Source organism: Pteronotus mesoamericanus, unplaced genomic scaffold (genome assembly GCF_021234165.1).
Source record: "Pteronotus mesoamericanus isolate MK-2021 breed Mesoamerican mustached bat unplaced genomic scaffold, CSHL_Meso_final scaffold_54, whole genome shotgun sequence".
Taxonomy (NCBI): domain Eukaryota; kingdom Metazoa; phylum Chordata; class Mammalia; order Chiroptera; family Mormoopidae; genus Pteronotus; species Pteronotus mesoamericanus.
This window is the reverse complement of record NW_026555321.1, coordinates 31,349,764-31,373,146: the sequence shown is the minus strand read 5'-3', so window position 1 is coordinate 31,373,146 and position 23,383 is coordinate 31,349,764. Positions and strand designations below refer to the sequence as shown.

At 45.6% G+C, this 23,383-nt stretch overlaps 1 protein-coding gene across 1 annotated transcript in view; it reads left to right on the top strand.

Annotated features, from left to right (window-relative positions):
* SLC6A11 (solute carrier family 6 member 11) overlaps positions 1–23,383 on the top strand; it is a 121,252-nt gene that overhangs the window by 16,796 nt on the left and 81,073 nt on the right. The window contains exon 5 of the mRNA XM_054595889.1: positions 10,909–11,041. Within this exon, the coding sequence (XP_054451864.1) occupies positions 10,909–11,041 (133 nt within the window). The remainder of the gene's footprint in view (positions 1–10,908; positions 11,042–23,383) is intronic.

Here is a 23,383-nt window from a genome sequence, read left to right as displayed (position 1 = left end):
TTCCAGAAATAACAACTCATAAGTTTTAAATTGCACACCATTCTGAGTAGTGTAACAAAACCTTCGATCCTGCTTTGTACTGCCCAGGACATGAATCATCTGCCCAGTGTATCCACACTGTAACACTCCTTGCCCACTAGTCACTTAGTAGCCATTTTTGTTATCGGTGATTGTCTCAGTATGGCAGTGCTTGTGTTCAAGTAACCCTTATAGTAGCCTAACACTATGTCACAGTGCCTATGTCATTCATCTCATCTCATCTTATCATTGTAGGCATTACATCATCTCACGTCATCACAATAAGAATGAACGTAGTACAATAACATTTTGAGAGAAACATTTACGTAATTTTTATTACAGTGTATTGTTATAATTCTTTTTTATTATTAGTTATTGTTTTTAATCTTACCATACCTGATTTATAAGTTAATCTTTATCATAGGTATGTATGTATAGAAAAAAATAGTATAAATAGAGAGGGGAAAAAAAATTCGTGGTTTCAGGCAACCACTGAAGGTCTTAGAGTATATTCTCTGTGGAGAAGGAGGAGCTATTATAGATCACTTATAAATGTGTCTTAATCCATTCAGGCTGCTATAACAAATACCATAAACTAGGTGGCTTAAACAACATATATTTATTTCTCACAGTCTGCCGGCTGGGAAGTTCAAAATCAAGGTGCTGACAGGTTCAGTGTCTGATGAAGACTCATTTCCTGGTTCACAGAAATCTGTCTTCTCACCGAGTCCCATACCAGAAGGGCTGAGGAAGCTCTCTGGGGCCCCTTTTATAAAGGCACTAATCCCATCATGAGGGCTCCACTCTCATGACCTAAGCACCTCCCAAAGGTCCCACCTCCTAACACCATCACTTGGTGGTTAGGATCTCACGTATGAATTTTTGGAGGATACTAACATTCACTCTATTGCAACATGTTTCCCACTCTCTGCCCCACCTCCTAAGAGATTAACTCTATTAACAATTGATAGTCTCTTAATACCACTATTTTCCTGTACATTTAATACAATTCTTTTTATTTCCCTACAGTGACATCACATCATTTATACCATGAGTGGGTGAACTAAATGAAGTAATGTTCTTAGAGGACCATGCTCAGGGCCAGGGTATACTGTGGGTGCTTAGTAACAAAGTTTGACTTTGTTTTCATTACTGCACCCATCAAGACATAAAAGGAACCTCAGACAAAACTCTTCTCGTTCAGTAAATCACTGTCTTGCATTATTTAGCGTAAAACATCCATGCTTGTCAGGGGCTGGTGTGTGAGATGACAGGTGTGAATTGAAGCTGGCCTTTGGCGTGTGCAGTTGATGACCCTGCAGCTGGTGGCACAGATGTGAGTGAATGATTTTAATTCAGGCTTGGGCACAAAATTACTTAAAAGGGGATGTTACCAAATTCTAGTGCAGTACTTCCATTCTAGATGGTTTTTATCAAAACCATGAGAAAAGATGTAAAACTCCCCAGATTTTCTCTCTCTCTCTCTCTCTCTCTCTCTCTCTCTCTCTCACTCACACACTCACCCACACTCACCTCTGCTCCATGGTGTCCTTCGAAGAAATCCAGAATGGGGATCAAGTACCAGACCTGGAGGGACTGACCCACTTACTACTGGGGACCCTGCATGTGCTTCTGAGTCTCTGTATCCTCATGGGTGAAATGGGTATACCTCTCCCACCCTTCAAGGTGCCATCAGTATGAAGTGATGATGGCAGGCAGGAAGTAACTGGTTAATGTAGCTCCCTTCACTCCTGCATCTCACGCATTCTCAGCCCATCCACCCTCCCCACACCACAGCTGAGGAGGGTAACGTGACATTCAGAGAGCAGAGGTCTCCTGGTGGGATACATGGGAGCTGGCAGCAGACCCCTACTCCCCACTCTAGACTTCCTCTCCCTGGGCTTCTCCTGATGGCACATGTACCTTTCTTGCTCACTCTCCCTCTGTGGCAGACAGTGGCTCTGCCAACCTTAACACAGAGCATCTCAGAGGGGCCAAGGGGAGTTTACAGTGGCACATGAGGCAGATCTGCTGTACTGTGGGAACCTGTGATCCTGGGGAAGCTTGGGCAGCACTTTTGGGCTGTGCTGATGGAGAGAAAGGGTCAGGTATGTGAGGGTCCTGGGACCCCAGCCATGGAGCAGTGAGGCCCTTTCCTCTGCGGGATCCGTGACTACCCATGGACTACTTTACAAACCTGTGGTGGAATCCCACAGGCTGTGGCAGCCTCTCCGTTTCTCAGCCTGCCCCTCTGTACTTTGCCTCCAGACCTGCAGAACTTCCATTCACGTCTCCCTATGAGGCCCAAGATTGGAGGCTTTCCCTGCATGCTCTGAAGCTCTCACAGTCCCCACTTCTAGACATACTCTCTTCTCACTGCCTCCTACTTCCCAGATCTCACCTCCAGCCATGGAGGGCTGAAACAAGCATTGAACTTGGGTTCAGGAGACTAGGGTGCCAGGCCAGGCTCTGCAATTTACCAGTTTGTGATTCAAGGCAAGGTATGTATTACTTGGAGCCTCAGTTTCCTCAAAACAAGTGGAGTAAAACAAGGTAACATATACAAGAGTGCCTTTGGAAGAGCACTCTGTTCCAAAGTGTGTGTTCTGCACAACGTTAGGAAATACTGCTTTGGAAAGGCAGACACTTGCTGAAGGGCACTTCTTTTTTGACAACTTTTTAATAATTCTGAGGTATAATTTACATACCATAAACTGCATCCCTTTTCAGTGTACAAGTGATTTTGAGTAAATTTGCCAAGTGTGAAGCCATCATCATAATACAGGTGAGGACATTTCCATCACCCTAATCAGATCTCTCATGCATGTTTACAGTTAATCTCCATTTATACGTCCAGGCAGCCACTCACCTACTTCCCTTCTCTGTGCATTTGCCTATTCTGGACATTGCATATAATTGGAATCATGTAGTGTGTGGTCCTTTGTCACTGTCTTCTTTCACTTAGTGTAATGTTTTCAAGGTTCACCCATGTTAGAGCATGTGTCACTAATTCATTCCTTTTTGTGGCTAAATAACATTCAATAATATCAATATATTATATTTTGTTTGTTTATCCTTCAGGTGATGGAGAGTTGGATGGTTTTCACTTTTGGGTTATTAATGAATAAACTAGGAATGAAATCGCTGAGTTTTATATTTAACTTTTTTTTTTTTTAAAGAGAGGCAGAGAAACATCAATGTGAGAGAAACATCAATCATTTGCCTCTCTCTTTTTTTAAAAGATTTTTTATTTAATTATTTTTAGAGAAGGAAAAGGAGGGAGACAGAGAGGGAGAGAAACATCAATGTGTGGTTGCATCTCACGTGCCTCCTCCCAAGGACCTGGCCTGCAACCCAGCCATGTACCCTGCACTGGGAATCGAACTGGTGACGCTTTAGTTCGCAGGCCTGTGCTCAATCCACTGACCACACCAGCCAGGGTGATTTATGTTTAACTTTATAAGGAACTGCCAAACTGTTTTTCCAATATAGCTTAACCATTTTACATTCCTACCCACAGTACATGAGAGCTCCATTTCTTCACATCCTTGAGGACACTTGTTCTTATCTGTCTTTTTGATTATAGCCATCCTAGTGGGTGTGAAGCAATATCTCATTGTAGTTTAATGGGGAATACTTCTAAGTACATTTGGGAAACATTGGGTTACACAAAGCTTTAGAGATGTCTTTATTTCAGGACTTCTTAGAGACTTTAATATTCTAATGAGCATTGAGACTCTTTAAGGAGGGCCACAGTGTACAGCATTTTCACAAATGAGGTCCCAATGTGACCTGGGAACTCAGGGTGTCTTGAAGGATTAGTGTTCTTTGGGAGGCATTTGACTAAAGCAGGGGTCAGGAGACAACCAGCCAAATCCCATCTGCTGTCTGTTTTTGTAAATAAAGATTTATTGGAAGACTGCCACGTTCATTCATTTACAAATGGTCTATGGAGGCTTTCACAATGTAAGGATGAAGTTGGGTAGTTGGGAAAGAGACCACAGGCCTTGCAAAGCCTAAAATATTTACTTTCTGGCCCTTTACAGGAAAATATTTGCTGACCCCTGACCTAGCTAGTGCCTGGTGCACAGTGGATGCTCACTTAACCTTTAGATGGGAGGAGAGACTTGTCCTAAGAGTATGAGTGGGGACCTAGGAAACATTTGTGAGGCTTTATATTATTTGAACTGGTGCTTGAAAGACATACAGAATTTTGAAAGCTTGGGAGAACTGAGAAGGACATTCCTGCCAGAGCGAACAATGGGAATGAATTTTGGAAAGTGGAAAGTGCAGGGTGTGTTTGGGGACTGGAGGGGACTTTTATGTGGGCAGTAGAAGAAATTGGAGCTTTACCTCTATACCCCTCAGGCCAACTTAGGTCCTTAATTGTATCCCCTGAATGATGTGTTCCTGTTTCATCTTCCCCAAGACAGGGAAGTGGACATAAGCTCTGCCTGGGGAGTTGAAAAGAAGTGGCTTCAGGTTCTGCATCTGCCTTGTCAGAGTATATTACCTCCCTAAACCACAGTTTTTCAATCTGTAAAATGGAATAATAGTTGCACTCACATCAGGAGTAAGCATGAAGGAAATGTACACTGTTGCCATCCATGTTGTTATTTTTATACTCCCAGGTAATAAACTCCCTGAGGGTAGAACACCCCTGCTTTACTCATCCCTGTAGCTCTAGACCTTTGCGTACTCAGCATGGATTTAGTACCCTGGAATTACCTACTGAATGAATGCATGATGCAGAGGGCTCAATTTCTTGTCCAGGAGGGTCTTTGGCTTGAGTAGGGCCTCAGCTGTGAGCATCTCAGGAGGAGGCCCCACACATGGGGAAAGTTGGGGGCCTGCACTTCTTTCTTCCCAGGCAAGTAAGCAAAAGTCTGAAGGCAGAAGGATTCGGGGGGGGGGCAGGGAAGGCACATTTGTTTTGGAGATGGGCCTTTTTTTGTTTGTTTGTTTGTTGCTTTGGGAGACCAGAAAGGAAGACGGAGCAAGGCTATTTATAGCACAGCTCCTCAGTGCCAGCTTTTAGGGCGGTCTCTGCGTCCCTGGCAGTACTTTCTCTGTGGCAGGTTAAAGAAAGGTGATGTGTTTGCCGGCTCCGTGCCGGACATTAAGATGAGGCCTCCCCCAGGCCCTGCTGGGAGCTGTTCCCACAGGGCCTCTCCCAGGCTCTCTGCAGTGGCAGCAGGTGTTGGCAGCATGGTGGGGCGAGGGGGCTGCACCATCTCAGCTTCTCCTGTTCAGACCACCCCTGGCTCTGGAAGCTGGAGGTCTGGGAGCAAAACTCTAGGTGTGAGGCTGTTTCCTTCCCTCCAGGCTCACCCCTCTGTGTGTAGGAGAGGCAGGGAAGGGAAGGTGATACCCAAGGAATAAGAGAGGGCAGAGCCCCATGCATCCTGTCCCTGGGATCTGTTTCTGGCAAGGCAGTGGGTTTTTGGGCATCAGAGGAACCTGGTTTCAAGCCTCAGTCTGGGCAAGTTGCTTCACCTATCTGGGCCTCAGTTTCCATGCCTGTAAAATGAACATAATAATGCCTTCATGATGAGAACTAAATGCTATGAGCAAGTGCTCTCAGGTGACACCTGCCACTGTACCCTCCACTTCCAGCAAGTTATTCCTTCTTCTGAGAGTCTTGTAATATGGACAGAACTTGCTTTTAAACTCACTTCTTGGTTTCCCCAACTCTTTGCCTCCAATTCCTGTAGAAATGATGACTCCATCTGTGTATTCTTTTTCTTCCTTCATCTCTGGGACTTCTACCCACTTCCTCCTCTCTTATCCCCCATACCATCCTGGAATTACAACTTATCCCTTCCTCTCTCCTCTTTCCCATTGACCATCCCAGTCTCACCAACCTGAAAACAAAACAAATATAAGTAAAATAGCCCTTATTTCCTGTGGCCCAATGTCCCAAGAGAGCTGCTTTACCAAGCTCTCACCTCCTGTCTCCTCAGCATGCCATCTGAAGTCTGCCCCATCAGGAGAGCAGCTCTCCTTGCTTCATCTACCACTCCTGGTCCCAAATCTCACAGCCACTCTCCTTCTCACCAGGCTGCTCTACAGCACTTGGCAGATGGGCTGCTTCCCCTCCTGGAATGCCCTCCCCCTCTCCTTCTGTGTTAGGGGATGCCACCTTATCCGATTGCTCCCTGCCTTTCTGCTCACCCAACTCCACCTCCTCCTTCAAGGCCTCCTCCCTTCCTCTCTCTCTTCTGTAGATGTCCAGGTCCTGGAGCTTCTGCTGTAGACTCTCTCTCTCTCCTTCCTTAGTGCTCCCCAGGCAGCCTCATGCTTTCCCAGGACACCTTAATCTCCTCCCTGAATCTCTTCTCCAAGCTTAGTATCCAGAGACCCAGGTGCCTTGAAGCATTGGGGATCCATGGGTGTCCCTCAAGCACCTCAAAGTCATCTTACCTAAAAGATTGATTCATCACTTCCTCTTCAACCCCAACGCCTGCTTAGCTAATGGCTTGCCATCCACCCAGATACAAACTTTGGTGTCAGCCTAGACCTCCCTCTTCCCTGCTACTTGCCACCTTGTACCTCTGCTGCTCTCAAACTCATCAGTTCCCCTCCAGGGCCATTCCCCTACCTTAGTCCAGACCCTCCGTATTTATTGTCCAAATTCAGGCAAAATTCTCTGCACTAGACACCCTGCTTCATTCCACCCTTACCACCCATTCTTCCCACTGCAGCCAGAGAATGTTCTGAAACATGCACCTGATGGGGTCTCACCCCTGTTTAAGATTCTTCCATGCTTCCATTCTTCACCCTTAAGATGAAGCCCCACCTCGTCAGTTAGTTTCACAGTCTAGCACTTGCTCACCACTCCAGCCATGTCCACACCTCCATCACTTACCCTGGCTTCTGCTGCTCTGGCCTGACACGACATGTCCTGCCCTGGCCTCACTGAGCCTTCGTTTCAGCCTGCTCACTGTTGCTCTTGGTGGCCTTTCTGCCCCCAAATGTCCCCTTTCTTCTTTGCTAACTATCCTTCAGGCAGGACTCACCTCCACCTCTACGTCCTGATGTTGGCCAGATCTCCAGTAAGGGTCCCCGGCTCTTCTCTGTCATGACCCTCTCTGTGCCCTGCTCTGTTAACTCATCTACCTTCCTCATTAGACGACAAGCTCTTAAGGGACCCCTGGGCATAGCACAGTAGCTGGCTCACTGAACACACTTTAATAAGTATTTCTTGTATAAATTAATAAATGCATAAAGGACATGTACTGTATACTACTTTTACCTAACACACAAAGACATGGAAACTAGCTTTGGGGTGTACATTTAACTTAGCTCTAATTTATAAAGAATAGAGGAAGGTGGTGATTTGAATGTTATAGGAGAATCTAGAAGTTAACATTGTGACTGAAAGTATGGGCTCGGGCACAGGATCCCTTGGTTCAATTTATAGCCCTCAGTTGCTTGTGGTATGAGTTTGGGCAAGTTATTAACCTCTCCATACCTCCATTTTTCTGTCTTTGAAATGATGATAATAATGGTACCTACCCCAAGGATTGTTGAGATGGTTAGATGAGTTCATGTTTGAAAACCTGTAGAAGGGAGGTATCATCACTCCTATTTTATAGATGAGGAAGCTGAGGCTCAGAGAGGTGATGTCCCCTACACAAAGTCACAGCTGGGAAGGAGCAGTGCAGGAATTTGAGCCCATCCCATGTCTATATATGCCTAGGGCTGGAGAAGAATAGGCATTATGCCTCCAAGCTCTGAGATTTCAGCCTTTTGGTGGAAATTTCTAGAAATATTGTACTCTTATGGCCTGAAAAAGATGCTTTCTGAAGAATCTGCTTTTGTGCCTGGCTGACAGTACATGCACTATATTGCTCAAGTAAATGAATCCCTCCAAAGGGCCCCATCTAGTCTCAACATTTCCCGCTCCCTGAACGGTATTGGGAGGTCTCGTCCTGCGTCCTTTTTTTGCCAGGGTGTTGGCAGCAAACTCTTCCTTATTCAGACCTTTCTTCTGTCCCAGCACTTTATGGGGGTGGGTCATTAAGAAAACTCTTTCCCAGGAAGAGCTGTGCCTTCTCCAAGTCCCCAGAGCTGAGTGCCCAGCCCCCATGCTCTCAAAGGCTGCCCTTGTGGGTTTCAAAACAACCCCACAGCCCTGCAGGCTGAGAACCTGGCCCCTAAGTTCCCTTTCTTTAGAAACCCAAAGTCCATGGTAGTTAGAGTCAGCGCTGCTAAAACCTAAAGAAAATAGTTTGAGGATGTTTTCAAATAGTGTCTGGTGAAACAAAAGAGCAATTCATTCTGCATAGCTTTTAGTAATCTGCTTCCCATTCTGGGAATTAGATTGTTCAATTAAGCGAGAGGGCGCTGAAGCAGCCTGCATGGCTCAAAAGTTTGCAGCATCCAGAATGTGGAAGAGAGGGGACCTGAGCCAGCCTACTGGCTGGTCTGCCCCTTCTTTCTCCCTGCCTCTGTGTCTTTTCCAGCTTTCAGTTTCCCCATTCAGAAAGCAACTACATCAATAAGAAGGCATGTGTGTGCATGCATCCCTGCTAGCTAAGAATCTTGTGTAAGTGTTTCTTTGAGGAAAAAACTCAGAGGCTGGAGTAGGGTAGGACAGAGCACACCCAGGTCCTTTCCGCCTGCAGTGGCACACTTTCCCGTTCTGGGTTGTCCCTTCTCACAGTGGGCTTTCAGGGCACTTTGCGGGGGCAGCTTGCAGATGATAGGTGTATGTTGTCTAGGAGGCTCTTAATCTGGAGACAAAGGGGTCAGTGATACCCTTGAAGTTCCTGCAGAATTTTGGGAGTGGGGAGGTGCATCAGGGTATTTCTTTGGGAAGAGAGTAGCTTCTCGAGGGATCCCTGACTCCCTCTCCAAGTCCTCTCCTGACTCCACCCCCCCAAAAACATAAAGGTTGAAAACTATTTTGGTGGAGTTGGTAAGTCATTCTTTCCTTGCCAGGAAACTCCTCTTCTGTGGTGCTCAGGCCTTACTGTGCTTGAGTAACCCTTGGGGAAATGTGGTAAAATGCAGCTTCCTAGGGACCATTCCTTAAAGATTAAGACTTCATTGGTTCTGCGATGGGGTGCAGGAATTTTTATCTTTTAGCAAGCACCCCGCAAGGATCGTGCTCTGGGACCCACTGCTCTTTTGTAATAATAGATACTCTTTGGGTTTCATTTAGTAAGGCCTGTAGTTTTAAAATGAATTAAAGCCAGAGGCTGCTAAGGCATAAGAAGCAAATAAAGTGATTGCTGTTATAACTCTGTGGCTATTTCTGTTCTTTCTAAAATAACTTGGACCTCTTTTGTGTCTGACTTATCCCGGTTAAGCACAAGAGGCATACCATGCATACCTTCTTATCATCAGTACCTTAGCATTGATATACTGCCTGGCACAAATAGTTGCTCAATAAATGCGTATTTATGTGGATGTTCCTACTTCTGGCTATAGGTCTGGGAGCTGGTTTCCTTTTGAGTAAATTCATGGCCGCACAGAGCCCAATTTTGTTTGGGGGCCTGCCTGATTTCTCCTTGGGGGTTGGGGCTGGAAGGAGCCTGCAGACTAGTGCTAATTGGTGTCATTGAGTAATTAATGCAGAATCAGGCCCCAGGCGATTCCCAGGGAGACAGACACTGAGGGAGGCTTTCATGCTTGGTGGGGTGGGAGCTGCCTTCTCAAAGGACGTTCCCAGAGCACTGAGGCGACTGGCGTGGTCTGGTGGGGGTGGTTTGGCAGCCGGGATGGGGTTTGTGGAGCAAGTTTGGAAGGGGTTTGTGTTGGTGCCATGGTTCTGCACAATATGGAGCGTGGCGAGTTTGACTTTAAAGAAACACAAACCCCAGGAGTGGGTTCTTGGAGCCAGACCTGTGTCAACTCTGAAGAATGGTTGGGTTCTGAGGGAGAGCCATGGCTGGAAGCATTGCCTCGGTGCACCTAGGGGTCTTCTCTCTCCTGTGGCCTGGGCCCTCTGGGACAACCCTATCCCTTGGCATGCTACTCAAGGCTCCTGATGACACCTCTGTTTACTTTTTCTGCTTTTCCCTCTGATCCCTGTGTTCCAGCATTCCCCAAGTATCCCATGCTTGTTTTTTGGCCTTTGCTTATGCCATTCCCTCAACCTAAAATATCCTTGACCCCTCTCTCTCCTGGCTAAATTCCATCATTTTTCACAGTAGCCTCAAATATCACTTCTTTCAGGAAGTTTTCCCTGGCCCCCTGTAGCAGTCAAGATAAGTTGGTTTATGTTACAGTAACAAACACCTCCAAAGATCTCAGTAGCTTAAAGCAATAGAGTTCATTTCTCGCTCACACAACACTCTGACACAGAGTGGCAGGAGGGTTCAGGTAGTCACTCAGGAGCTCAGGCTTCCAGAGGCTCATCTGGACATATGCTTCTGTCATGACAGCAACAGTAGGGGAAAGGGGACTTGGTGAACCACACCACCTGGCTCTGAAAGCTTCTGTCTGAAGTGACATAGGTGCCATTGACCAAAGCAAGTCCAGTGGCTACCCTTGAGTTCAGCAGGCCAGGGTGTGTGATGTCCCCTGAGGGAGGGACCTGAGTGTTTATGGACTGTCTGTGGTCTCCCAGTACCCTAAGGTAGGTTAGGAGCATCTTAGTCAAACCAAAGGCCCTGTGCTATTCCCATCATAGCCTTACCATCTTGCACCATAAACCATCTGCTAACTGGGCATCCATGAAGGCAGGGAGCTGGGTATTGCTCCTCTGAGGCTCCCATACCCAGCCCTGGGTTTGGCTCAGAAGATGACTGGGTTAATGGTGGGTCGTGGGTAAAGGAATGAGCCAGCTGACCCTTCCCCTCTGTAGCACTAGTTTTGTTCAAGCTTTGCTTGAAGTGGACCATCTCCAGCCCCTGTGACTCATGGCCCTTTCTTCTGTAGGCGCCGGGTCCTGGCCATCTCAGATGGGATTGAGCACATTGGGAATCTCCGCTGGGAGCTGGCCTTGTGTCTTCTGGCAGCCTGGACCATCTGCTACTTCTGTATCTGGAAGGGGACCAAGTCCACAGGAAAGGTAAGAGGTGCATCTTCAAGCAACTAGTGTGCGCAGGGGAGAGTGCAGGTTGTCCTATGTCAGTTCACAGGTGACCCAGAGAGTGCCAAGGAGTTCACATTGCAAAGGCCAGTTCTTAAGCTGGGAGGTAGGAGGAGCACTGAATAGGGAGTCCACTAAGAAGCCCAGAACTAGTATCCCACTTATTTGTCACAGAGCTCAGGGCTATTCACTTCCACCTTCAGAGCCTCCGTTTGCTAATTTGTGAAATAACAAAGCCTTATCCTATCTCCTTATTGAGTTGAGCACCACACATGGTAAGGGAAGTGAAAATGCTTTGAAAACTAGGAAATGCTCAATTACTACCATACAGTTTTTTTGTAATTAAGACATGCGCTGTAGGTGTGTGCTAGTGCAGGCAAAGCTGGCTGCCTCCACTCACAGACCCCAAGATGCCACCTGCCTGTGATCTGTGGCGGTGTAGAGGGAAGAGCAGACACTTCCACCGTGTTACTTTGCTGTGTCATCTGCACCACTTGGCCTCCAGGGTTGGTGCCTCTTCAGTGAAGAGAAATGGGAGAGACAGTGGCTTTTAACTGCCCTGTCCTGAAAGTTACTGTGCCTGTTCCAGTCATTGCTGCTGGCCAGAACCTGAGGCATAGCCTGACCTAATACAAGGAAGGCTGGGAAATGTAGGGCAACACAGGGACATCCAGTGAGCGCAGCCATCTGTGCCGCAAGGGTAAGTAGAAATTATAAACATGTAGCTCATGGCCAGGTCCAGCCCACTCATGTGTTTTCTTTTATTTTTAAAGGAAAAAAATTAGTTTCCAACATTTAGAAATTAGGAAAATTCATATGGAAAAAAGACATAGGATTCTGGCATTCCCAGGGAAAATTGAAATATTTGGCAATACTGAACTTGTATACCTACATGGCAGAATGTGGCTGAGCTAGCAGCAGCTACATCCTTCCAAGGATACATGGTTGACCACAGTTCCTACCATTCCCTGTTACCCCCGATCCTGTGGCTGAGCATCAATGCCATTAGTTTCCTCCTTTTTGCCACTCATTTTTTTCTTGAGGAAAATGAAGTTTTTCTTATATGTGGGTCACCCTGACCAACCACATCACTGGTTACCTGCCTGCTTCTGGAAGGCAGCTGCTCATAAAGTTGATTGTAAGCTACTGTCTGGATAAAAAAAACCTCTGGGAAAATAGGAACTTGTCAACCCTCGGCCCTTTTACAAAAGTTGGCCCCCTGAGCTCCCCCAGAGGTGGGTGGCCTATGGGAGGGGACTTAGGAGAGCACAGCAGAGATGTCAACAAGCCCCATGCTATGGCCTGTAAGGAAGCTGAGGCCCAAGTAGAACAGAGACTCATGTCTCTTCAGCCAAGATGATTTTGCTGATCTTGGCTTTCTCTGTTTTGTATCATAAAGACAATAGGATTTTTGTGGTTTTTCCAATATAAAAATCATTGCATTCTTAATCTATTTCTTCAGACTGCATACACATTGCTCCTGTCCCCCTCCATGCTGGCTTTTCTGACTAAGGGGGAGAATGACTGGAGGGGTTAAGAACCAGGGTCTGGTGTCAGGATGCACATCTCAGGTGTGTCACTCACTAGCTGTGACCTTGGGCACATCACTTAATGTCTCTTCTGCAAAACAGGGATTGATAACAGCTCACTGTAAGGGGTGATTGCCAGAAGGAAATGCAAGAATGCATGTTCAGTGCTTAGCAGGGTGTGTAAATGCTGAATAATTGTGATTTTTGAAAATCTTGTTATAAAGGTAAAATTTATTTATTCAAGAAATAGTTTCCAAGTATCTACTCTGTACCTAGCATTATTCAGTGGGTATCTAAAGATGAATGAAACACAGCCTCTGTCTTACTCAGCTAACAGTGATGGTATACTGAGAACAATAAGAAGAAGAGAGGAGGTGTCATGATTGGTATTATTATTGCTTCCTCTATGACCACACAGCCTTGGGAGTTGATGCAGAGACCAGTGGGGCTTGGCTAGGTGGTGGTGTATGTGGTTGTGGGGGGAGAGAGGGAGAGAGGCTGCTTGGACAAGATTTTGCACATGCATTGAGTGTGTTGTCCATGCACATGTGTGGACTTGGCTCAGGACATGGGCCATGTATTAATTTGGTTTCACTTAGCCCTCAGGAGAGAGCTCAGTCCTACAGTGGGACTACTTGCCATTGCCTGGGCCCTCGAGTCTATGCGTTAGAGAATTTTTATTTTTTGTCAGAGAATTCTAATGCAGGAACAGAGTTTTAAGGAAGGACTGGCAGGCTACATTCTTGGAGATTTCAGAAGAGGCATATGGGGAGGGAGGGACTATTTCTTCATGGCCTTCTGCTCACTCCACACCCTGCCAGGGGCTTTTCATCTACAATAGCACATGAAATCCCATGAACTGGGGAGATGTTGCCTCCATTTTATGGGTGGAGACCCTGAGACTGAGAGGCTGAGTAGCCTGGCCAGAGTTACATGGCAACTTTGTACCTCAATACTGACCCACTCTGCCTATCCATGGACTCAAAATTTAGAAACTGGTATGTTGATAGATGATCTTTCACCAACCTCTCTGAGTCTACTTGTTCTCATCTCTAGTATAAATGGTAATGAAAGCAGTAGTAATAATACAATATTTATAAGTAGTAATAGGTAATAGTTATTGAGCACTTCACATGCCCATTGCATTCAAACCTTGAAACGGCCCCATGAGACAGGGTCCAGCATTATCTCCACTTTCCATATGAGAAAACTAAGGCTTGAAAGGTTTAAATAACTTTCTCTGGGACCCTCAGGTAGGAAGATAAGGGCTGAGATTAACCCCAGGCCGTAGTGATCACATAGCCTGTGCTCTGGACGAGGGTGCCATCATGCCTGTCATCTGTGACATGGGGACAATGACAATTTTCTTACAAGCTGGTTTTGAAGAGGCATTTAATGAGATAGCATAGTACCTTAGTAGGTTCTAAGTGCTTGTTTGTTGCAGCTGGATCTAAATGTGCTTTTAAGGCAAATACTGAAGTCAAATAAGCCAATTAAGCATTTTCCTAAAGGCTAAGTTTTAAAGGCTCTTGCCATGTTTCATACCCAAGACCAGGGTTAGCATCCAGGATGAGATGTGGTTTGCTGGCCCTGAGAGATTCCCTAGAGGCCATATGATCCACCCTCACCCTTATTTGATAGATGAGGAAACTGAGGCTCAGAGAGGGGAAGGAACTTGTCTGAAGCTACGCAGAGAGTATCAAGTGTTGGGTCAGGAACTAGAGCCTGGTGGCCCAGTTCTCCAGCTACTTACAAATGACAAGGTTCTGTGGGTCAAATCTGATAGTTTTGGGAGACCAGGCATCCCTGAATCAGCACATAGGCTCTTTAAGAGAGGGTCTGATGCCTTTTTTACTATTTCTCACCTCACCTTGTAAATGAGCCCAGTGTCCAAAGGTTTTTTTGAGTTCTGTACAAAAACAGCTAAAAATAAACATGGGGTCATCTGAGTCTTCCTGAGAGGACAGAGGTCACCCTGCCTCTTGCTTGCTGGACCCTGGCCAGAGCCACTTTCATGAAGCTGTTCAAGGAAGGAAAACTCTACCTTTCCACTAAGTTCCAGCCCACTTCCTATATTCAAACCTCAGCAGAAATATCTGAAAGTTTATTAGTTCGAGAAATAGTTCCTAACCTCCTTCTTTCTCCAGGACAAAAACTGTAACCCCAACTTTAACTCAATTCAAAGAGCATGTCCCTGGCTCCTATAGGCACATGTTTGAGGCTCAGCCTTTTGGCAGGTGGTTGTCTAAGTGGGGTTTTGGGCTCAGGTCACAAATAAGTAGATCACTTGTGAGGCTGTGACAAGGCCACAGGTGAAGAAGGTCTGGCAGTGCTCTCCAGGGGCCCTGCAGGGAGTGAATTGGCCCAGAGGCTGCCCTGCCTTTAGCATCTCCTCCAGAGACAGTCTCGGCAGGTGTCTGTCAGCTCCATCCTCTCCTGTGCCCTCTTCAAGGAGTTTACAATCTTCTGATGCCACAGAGGCTGGCATTCAGGATCTCCCCAGGGTCTCCTACTCTTAGAAGAAGCTCCTCTGAGCTAGAGAGATACCAACTGGGGGCCAGCTTCAGTATATAGCAAGGTTCCTGTAGCTGTTGCTTAATAAATATTTGTAGAATGGCTGAATTCCACTTGCGCCTGGGCTCCCAACAATATGCTGGAATACAATGGAGAGGACAGTTAACAGTCTTGTCTCCCGCACAGCATGCAGCCTAGTAGAGCAGACACACACAGATAGGCAATTGTAATTCAGTGTATAAATGTCAGTGTGAAACAATAGAACAGTTAGAGAATGAGATCCTAGGAAGGTGCGGATTCTAATGGCTGAGAACTGGCTTTCAAATATTAGACTTGTAACATGTCAGGGCTGGGTAGCACCTTGGTTTTTAAGTCTAAGCCCTATTTTACAAATAAGGAAGCGGAAGCCCAGAGAGATTGCAAAGTTTGCCCAAGGCCACCCTGCTTGGAAGGAACAGAGCTGGGATTCAAACCTGGGTCTCTCTACCTTCCCTAAGGCTGGTTCCTCATCTGTACTAATACCTCCAGCGGGAGTTCATGTATAGGTTTCATGTGAGCACGTTGATTGTAGTTCTGAACACATAGTAGGTGGCTCAGAAAGCCATTTATTTCCCTGCCCCAGTGCAGTGGCTTCAGCTTTAGCTCTACATAGTTCTTATTTCTCTCCTTAGACACTTAGAAATTTCAGACATCTGGATTAAAAAAATGCATAAAAACTTTTCTTGATTGTATAATAAGTCCCAAATAAATGGAGGACTCTGGAAATACTTGCTTTCTTAAGAGGAAACATTCAGGCTGTTTGTAACTGGTCATCCTCTGGATGATAAACAGTTTCACCCTGTATAATTGGAAAACAAATAATTGAAATCAAGTAACCTGAGAGAGCATGAGGACATCTGTGATTTTCCTGTGTCCTTGAGTTGTTTGTTTTAAAAGATTTTTTTTAGAGCATGTTTAGGTTTACAGCAAAATTGAACAGAAAGTACAGAGACTTCTCTATGCCCCCTGCCCCAACACATGCTTAGCCTCCCCTATTGTCAACAACCCTCACGAGAGTGGTACATTTGTTATAACCGATGGATCTACATTGACACATCATAAACATCCAGAGTCCATAGTTTACATTAGGGTTCACTCTTAGTGTGGTACATTCTATGGGTTTGGACAAATGTATAATGACGTGTATCCGTCATTGTAGTACCATACAGAATAGTGTCACTGCCTAAAATCTCTCTGCGCTCTGCCTGTTCCTCTCCCCCTTACCCATCCTCTGATAAATACTCATCTTTTTACTGTCTCTTATAGTTTTGTCTTTTCCAGAATGTCATATAGTTAGAATAATACAGTATGTAGCCTTTACAGATTAGTTTCTTTTACTTAGTAATAAGCATTTAAGGTTCTTTTCATGTCTTAATAGCTTATTTCTTTTTACCACTGAATACTATTTCATTGTCTAGATGTACCACAGTTTATCCATTCACCCACTGAGGGACACTTTGGATACTTCCAAGTTTTGAAAATTATAAATAAAGCTACTGTAAATATTTGTACACAGGTTTTTTTGTGGACATAAGTTTTCAAATTCTTTGGATAAATACCAAGGAGCATGATTGTAAGAGTATGTTTTCTTTCATAATAAACCACCAAACTATCTCCTGAAGTGGCTGTTCTGTTTTGCATTTGCACAAGCAGTGAATGAGAGTTTCTGTTGCTCTACATCCTTGCCAGCATTTAGTGTTGTCAGTGTTTTTGAATTTTGGCCTTCCTAATTGGTGTCTTGTGGTATATCACTGTTGTTTTAATTTTCTTTTCCCTGATGACATATGATGTGGAGTACCTTGCATCTTTGGTGAGGTGTCTGTTGGCCCATTTTATAATTGGATTGTTTTCTTATTGTTGTGTTTTAAGAGTTCTTTGTGTATTCTAGATAATAATCCTTTATCAGATATATATTTTACAAATATTTTCTTCCAGTCTGTGGCTTGTTTTCTCATTCTCTTGACATTGTCTTTCTCAGAGCAGAAGTTTTTAATTTTCATGAAGTCTATCCTATCAACTATTTCTTTCATGGATTATGCCTTTGGCATTATGCCTAAAAAGTCATCACCATACTTAAAGTCACCTAGGTTTTCTCCTATGTTATCTTATAGGAGTTTTATAGTTTTTTGTTTTACAGTTAAGCCCATGATCCATTTTGAGTGAATTTTATGAAGGATTTAAGGTCTGTGTCTAGATTAATTTTTTTTGTATGTAGCTGGCCATTTGTTGAAAAGACTATCTTTGTTCTGTCCTTGTTTTTAATCCATCAAACAAATTCATCTTGCCCATCTCTGCCACCAGCTCCTCCCTCTGATCTCATAAGCCTAAAACCAAGTCATTATTGACAATGTCTTCCTTTACAACTCATCCAATTATTGACCAAATAAATCTACTTTTGTAATCACCTTGCTAAACATTCTGTTCTATTTTTGTTGTCTATCTCTGCACTCACCCAACTACACATTTAACAAATATCGAGCCCTCAGTACTTCCAGAGTGAAAGTTGCTCTTAGAATTTCCCATTTGTACAGATATATTCCTGACATGCAGAATGACACAAATGAAATGCTTTGTATTCTAACAATAATTACAAGTAAATTCAAGGTGTGTCCTTGTCGTTATTCTATTTTAGCATATGACAGCATGTAAAGCAATGTTACAATTTTGTGAAATTCCTAAAACCTGCTATGCACCTTTGTTGAAAGCTGAAAAAAAAAAAGCAATCATTACCGTGTCCTTCACTTTTAACTTTGCTAGGCCTTAGTCTAATCCAGGGATTGGCAAACTATGACCTGAAGGCCAAATCCAGCCCATGGCCTGTTTTTGTAAATAAAATTCTATTGAAACAGAACCACATCCATTCCTTTACACATTGCCTATGACTTTTGTGCTACAGCAGCAGCAGAGTTGAGCATTTGGAACAGAGACTGTGTGACTCACAAAACCTAAAATATTCACTGTCTGATCTTCACAGAAAAAGCTTGTAGATCTCTCTCTACATCAATCTATCATGAATTCATCTAGACTATTTGCCATTTACCAAGAAACTGGCATATAAACTGTGGTCACCCAAAGCATGGACTGTTTCAAACATTGAAAAGCTACAGTGATGGTTTGCAATGGAGAGCTTTTCTGAAGGATACTTGAAATTTCACCCCAGCCTTTCAGCCCCAAAAGGTGCTATTTTTTTAATACCCAAAAGCTCACTTGCTACGGATGTTTCTTATTCACTCATCATTCTTTCATGTATCCAGTAAATGTTTATTGTGTACCTACTATGTGCCTGGCACCAGGCTGAGGGCTCTTTTCAGGGGTGGATGTACCAGACCATACAGCTATGGCCTGGTAGAAGAGATAGAGAATTAACAAGTCACAGAAATGCTGTGGATGGGAGAAGGGGTTCTGTGAGAGAGAAGGAGGGCAGGGGAGCTCCTCAGAGGGATCAGAGACAGCTTCCTTGAGGTAGGTGCTCTATCTGTGATAGGAAGGATAGGAAGGGATTGGCCAAGTGAGCAGCACACGTGACGTTCTCAAATGGGAAGGACTTGGTAAATTTGAGAGGCGGAGCATGTTGGAGCCCAGATGGACCTGATGTGGCATGCCATGAGGCAGGGAAATCAGTAGGGGTCAGACTGTGGATTTTGTTCTAAGTGCAGTGGAGAGCCACTGTAAGTTTTTAAGCAGGGGTATCATGATCTGATTTTCATTCTTAAAAGCTGGCTGTGGTTGCTTGTTTGTGAATGGATGGGTGGGGATGGGGAGGTTGTGGGAGCCCTGTTAGTGGGTGACTGGGGAGGGAGTGGCACTGGAATGGAGAGAAGTGGTCAGATCACAGACACTTATTGGTGTGCCATTGTTGTTGCACAGGACCTGCTGCTGTCCTTTGACTTTTGAAGGGGGGTGGCTCATTGAGCCTCTGGCCTGGATGCTGTACCTCTGAAGGCAGTCATCCTTGCCTACCAGAGAGTCAAAGTGTCCCCTCATGCTGCCCCCACTTCCTCCCCAGTTGGGTCCTGTGCTTTGCTCTCTCCCTGCCTGGTTCCTTCTTCTGTCTTCTTCCTGGTGGTTGATTTATGGATTTTTCCCCCTAGTTTCGTGGTCTCTAGGAGCAGTGGTTGGGAGGGGAGGGTGCTGCAAAAACAATTCTGGCCCCTTCCCCGCCTCCTCTTATTGCCACTTTAAAGGAAGCTGCAGGATTAGCTGGGATTTTAAGAAGAATCCTGCCTTTTCAATGCTTTATGGCTCTGTTTTTATTCCTTTCAGAGCTCTAGGACACCAAGGCAGGAAAAAAGAAAACACACACACACACACACACACACACACACACACACTCATACAGAAACAACTGCAAATAGCCTTGAATTACTTTTTTTTTTCTTTCCCTTCCTTCATTCACCAGCAAGTAGAGGAATTGGAGAGGGCACAAGGACTCTTAAGCAGCCGTGTTGTCTGCATGATGATGATAGTAAAAGCAAATGCTTTGGTGGCACCTAGTTTGACCCAAGTCCTGTTCTAAAGCCCTTACTCCATTAACCCACTGAGTCTTCACAACAACCATATGAGAAAGGTATGATTATTACCCCTATTTCACAGATGAGAAGGCAAAGGTTTACAGGGTTTAAACAGCTTGCCCTAAGATCATGGGAGATCAGAGCCCACTGGGGTCAGGGAGGGCCAGGGTGGAGCCCTTTGGCAGGTGAGGCCGTCTCCTCAGCCAGCCAGCCAGCCCTACCACTGCCAGATGGAGATGCAGCCTTGTAGGGGCCATGGAGGCTCCTCCCTCCAGAGTTTGCCTTTTTCTCCCTCCTCTCACCACCACCAAGACGGGTTGGAGCTGCCAGCAGGGAAACTGTCAGAAGCCCCACACAGAAAATTTATTCTTCAGGAGCACCCTATAAAGTGGCTAATGGATTCAATGAGGCATAAAGCAGGAGTGAAGGGGGCAGGGGAAATAAAAGGGAAAGATATGTGAAAGGGAAGAGAACAGGCTCAGGAAAGGAACTGGGCAGTGCTGTCTCTCAGCCCTCAAGTAGTCTTTGTTGCAGCCTGAAGCAAGCAAGGAACGGCGTTGGTGGCGGAGGCTCCCCCGGCTGGCTGATGTCTGCATTCAGAAAGGAAACTAGAGCGTTCATGAGATGCATGCAGAGAGCCCAGGCGGCTGTGGAGAGATCTCTAGAGCCTTAGGACACCCAAAACCACAGCCACCCAGAGGCCTGTGTGCTAGTTGGGTGCGCTTCTCACACAACTGTGGTTCAAGGAGAGCTGTAGGTTGTCACATTAAGTCAAAAGAGTTTAGCGTCTTGATTCAGCTCTTTCTTTGGCCTTGAATGACAGCGCTTCACCTTTAGCGGGAACCCTGGCAGCAAGGAAGGTTGGAAAGGAGGGAAGCTTTGCGACTCAGTAATACCGTCTTTATTAAAGCACAAAGGCCCCCCAAAGCCCAAGTGGTTGCTGGGTGGGAGGGGTTCTGCAGGGCTGGCCACCTCCTGAGAAAGCCTGTAGGGGCACTGAGAGGGGCCCTGGTAGGGGGAGGCACTGTTAACCCTTACGGAACACCTCAGGCACCTGGCACTGTGTGGAGCCCACCCACGTGCCTGGGTCTCCCTGGGACACGGGAACCCACCCCTCTGTGTGGCAGGGACAGAAGAGTCAAAGTGGCCTTGCACTCAGTGTCAGACCTAGTGCAGTGCTGTTGGAAAACTAAGCCAGAAACCAGTGAGGCATTTATTTTGTGCTTACTGAGTTAGCACTATGCTGGGCACTAGGGGAGAAGGTTAGAAGACTTGTTAGCTGTGTATCCTGCCCTCAAGACTTGTGCCAAGAAGATGAAGACAGAGATAGAGATGAGGGAGAATGGTACGAGCCAGCATTTGGCATGGAGTCCAGCCCTACCCCTTGCTGGCTGCATGATTAAGTGCACCCTGACCTTCTCTGGCTGTTCATGTCACTTCATCTCTCTGGCCTCAGCTTCCCCTTCTGTAAAGGTCAGCATGACAAGTGCAGTGACAGGTTTTGCGGGGCTGTGCTAGTGGCACTAGTAAGCAGATGATTCAGCCTGGGGTGGATGCTGGCAGCCAGAGCACACTGGAAGGGGAGATGGGCCTGGGGTTAGCATGTCCAGGGCGCTCTGGGCAGGACACTCACATGATATGTGGATCAGCTCTGACATATGTGGTGAGGACTGGGAGGAGCAAAAGCCCAAAGAGGCATTTGAGGGAGCAGTGAGGGATGACAGGGGTCTGGGCAGAATGTGACCCAGATGGCCAAGCAGGGGGCTGGCGTGTTAGGGATGCACCTATTTGTTGTCAGCATGGAGGGAGTTGGCCAGCCCATGCCAGTGCAGTGGGAATTGATGAGGAGTCACTGTCTTCCTCCAGAGTGTCTGCTAGATCCCTGCTTCCTCCCTGCCCTGTTGCCACCTGTGTCAGTCAGCATTCAACCAGAGCAGCAGAACCAGTAAGTGATATACCATATTTTGCCATGCATAATGTGCACCTTTTTTGCCCAAATTTTTGAGGGAAAAATAAGGATGTGCATTATGCATGAGCATAATGATTGCATGCCATGGGTATGATAATCCTGTGTATCATGTGTACAAAAACATGAGTCTGCATTATACATGGCAAAATACAGTCTATTAAGAGGTTCAATATGAGGAATTGGTGATTGTGTGGGCTGGCTCGACAAGTCTGAAATCCATAGGGCAGGATGGAACTCTCAGGCAGAAGCCAACAGAGCTGCCCAGAGGCATAAGGAAACCTCTTCATTAAGGAAACCTCAGTTCTGCTCACAAAGCTTCTCAACTGATTGAATCAGGCCCACCGAGATCATCTAAGATAATCTCCCTTACGTAAAGTCAGTTGATTATGGACTTCAATCACATCTAAAAAGCTCCTTCATGGTAACACCTAAATTTGTGTTTGAATGACTGGGGACTGTAGCCTAGCTACCTTGCACATTACAGAGCTTTCTCATCACCTTCACCCAGGTGCGTTCCACCTCACACCTGGATGACGGCAGTCATTTACCCTGTCATGTTCCATGCCCAGGCCCAGGCTGCTTGTCTTCCACTGCCAGACTTGTCTTCCTTAATTGTGGCTTTTATTGCCTGACTTCCCCCTCAGAACTCTCCAGTAGCTCCCTATTCCCTATAGCACCAACAGCAATTTTTAAAAATTGCCCAGACAATATTATAACAACTGCTATTTCAAAGTAAAATAATAGCCTCCCCAAGTTGTTCACATGTTGCTCTCTGATTCTTATACACATGTAATCATAGTTTGTACCTCATTTGATCATAACATAATAGAATTCAGCATTTTGCCTTTTTCATTTTATAGTTCATCACACAGCATTTCCACCCATTTTACCAAAAGATGATCTTTAGATTCCATTGAATAAATACCCCATGACATCAATAAACTATTCTATGACTGTTGGACTCTTAGGGTATTTAGTTTTTCCACATCATTGAGAATGTTAAAGGAAATATTTTATGTATAGGGTCTTCTTCCCCTATGGAGATCATTTTGTTAGAAAGATTACAAGGTGTGAAACCTCTGGTAGAATTGCCTGCTTATCTCCCAGAAAATCTTTGTATGCTACCTGCCTCCTCCAGCAAGACTGGGCCCCTACCATCTCTCTTCTTCTGCCCAGAGGCCTTCTCTCCTCTAACCCACTGACATTCTGCTCATGGTTGAAAGCCCAGCTCAAATCCTGTTTTGACATTTGGGAAATGTTAGGATTGGATGGAGGAGATTTAAGTCTCCCTCACTCATTCCAAACAATCGTTCCTTCAGAACTGCCTCCCTGTCCCTCTCCCCCTCATCACTGGTCCCCGCTGTGTTCACTCACAGGTGACTGGCAGCACATGGCCTTTTTCCAGCTTTTGCTTCCTCATCTACTGTTTTTTTCCCCGTCCTGCTGTCTTGCTCCTTCAGGAAGCCTTTACTGGACACTCCCTCATCCTCCTTGGCCTTCTCTTTAACACCCATGGCTCTTGCAGCCAGCAGCATACAGCTGACCTGAGTTTGCCTCCCTTGTCTCATGACTGCTGTGCTTGTGGGCCCTGGGGAGATTTATTCTCCTGATAGGCAAATATTTATTAAAAATGTCCTGTGTACCATGTCCAGTGCCTGGGACTGCAGATATCCACTCTAAACAAGTTTAGAGGCTAGAGTGCAGGCAGACAAGTAAACAGGCAGTTGCAAAACATCCCTGTACCTGGGAGAAACTTGAC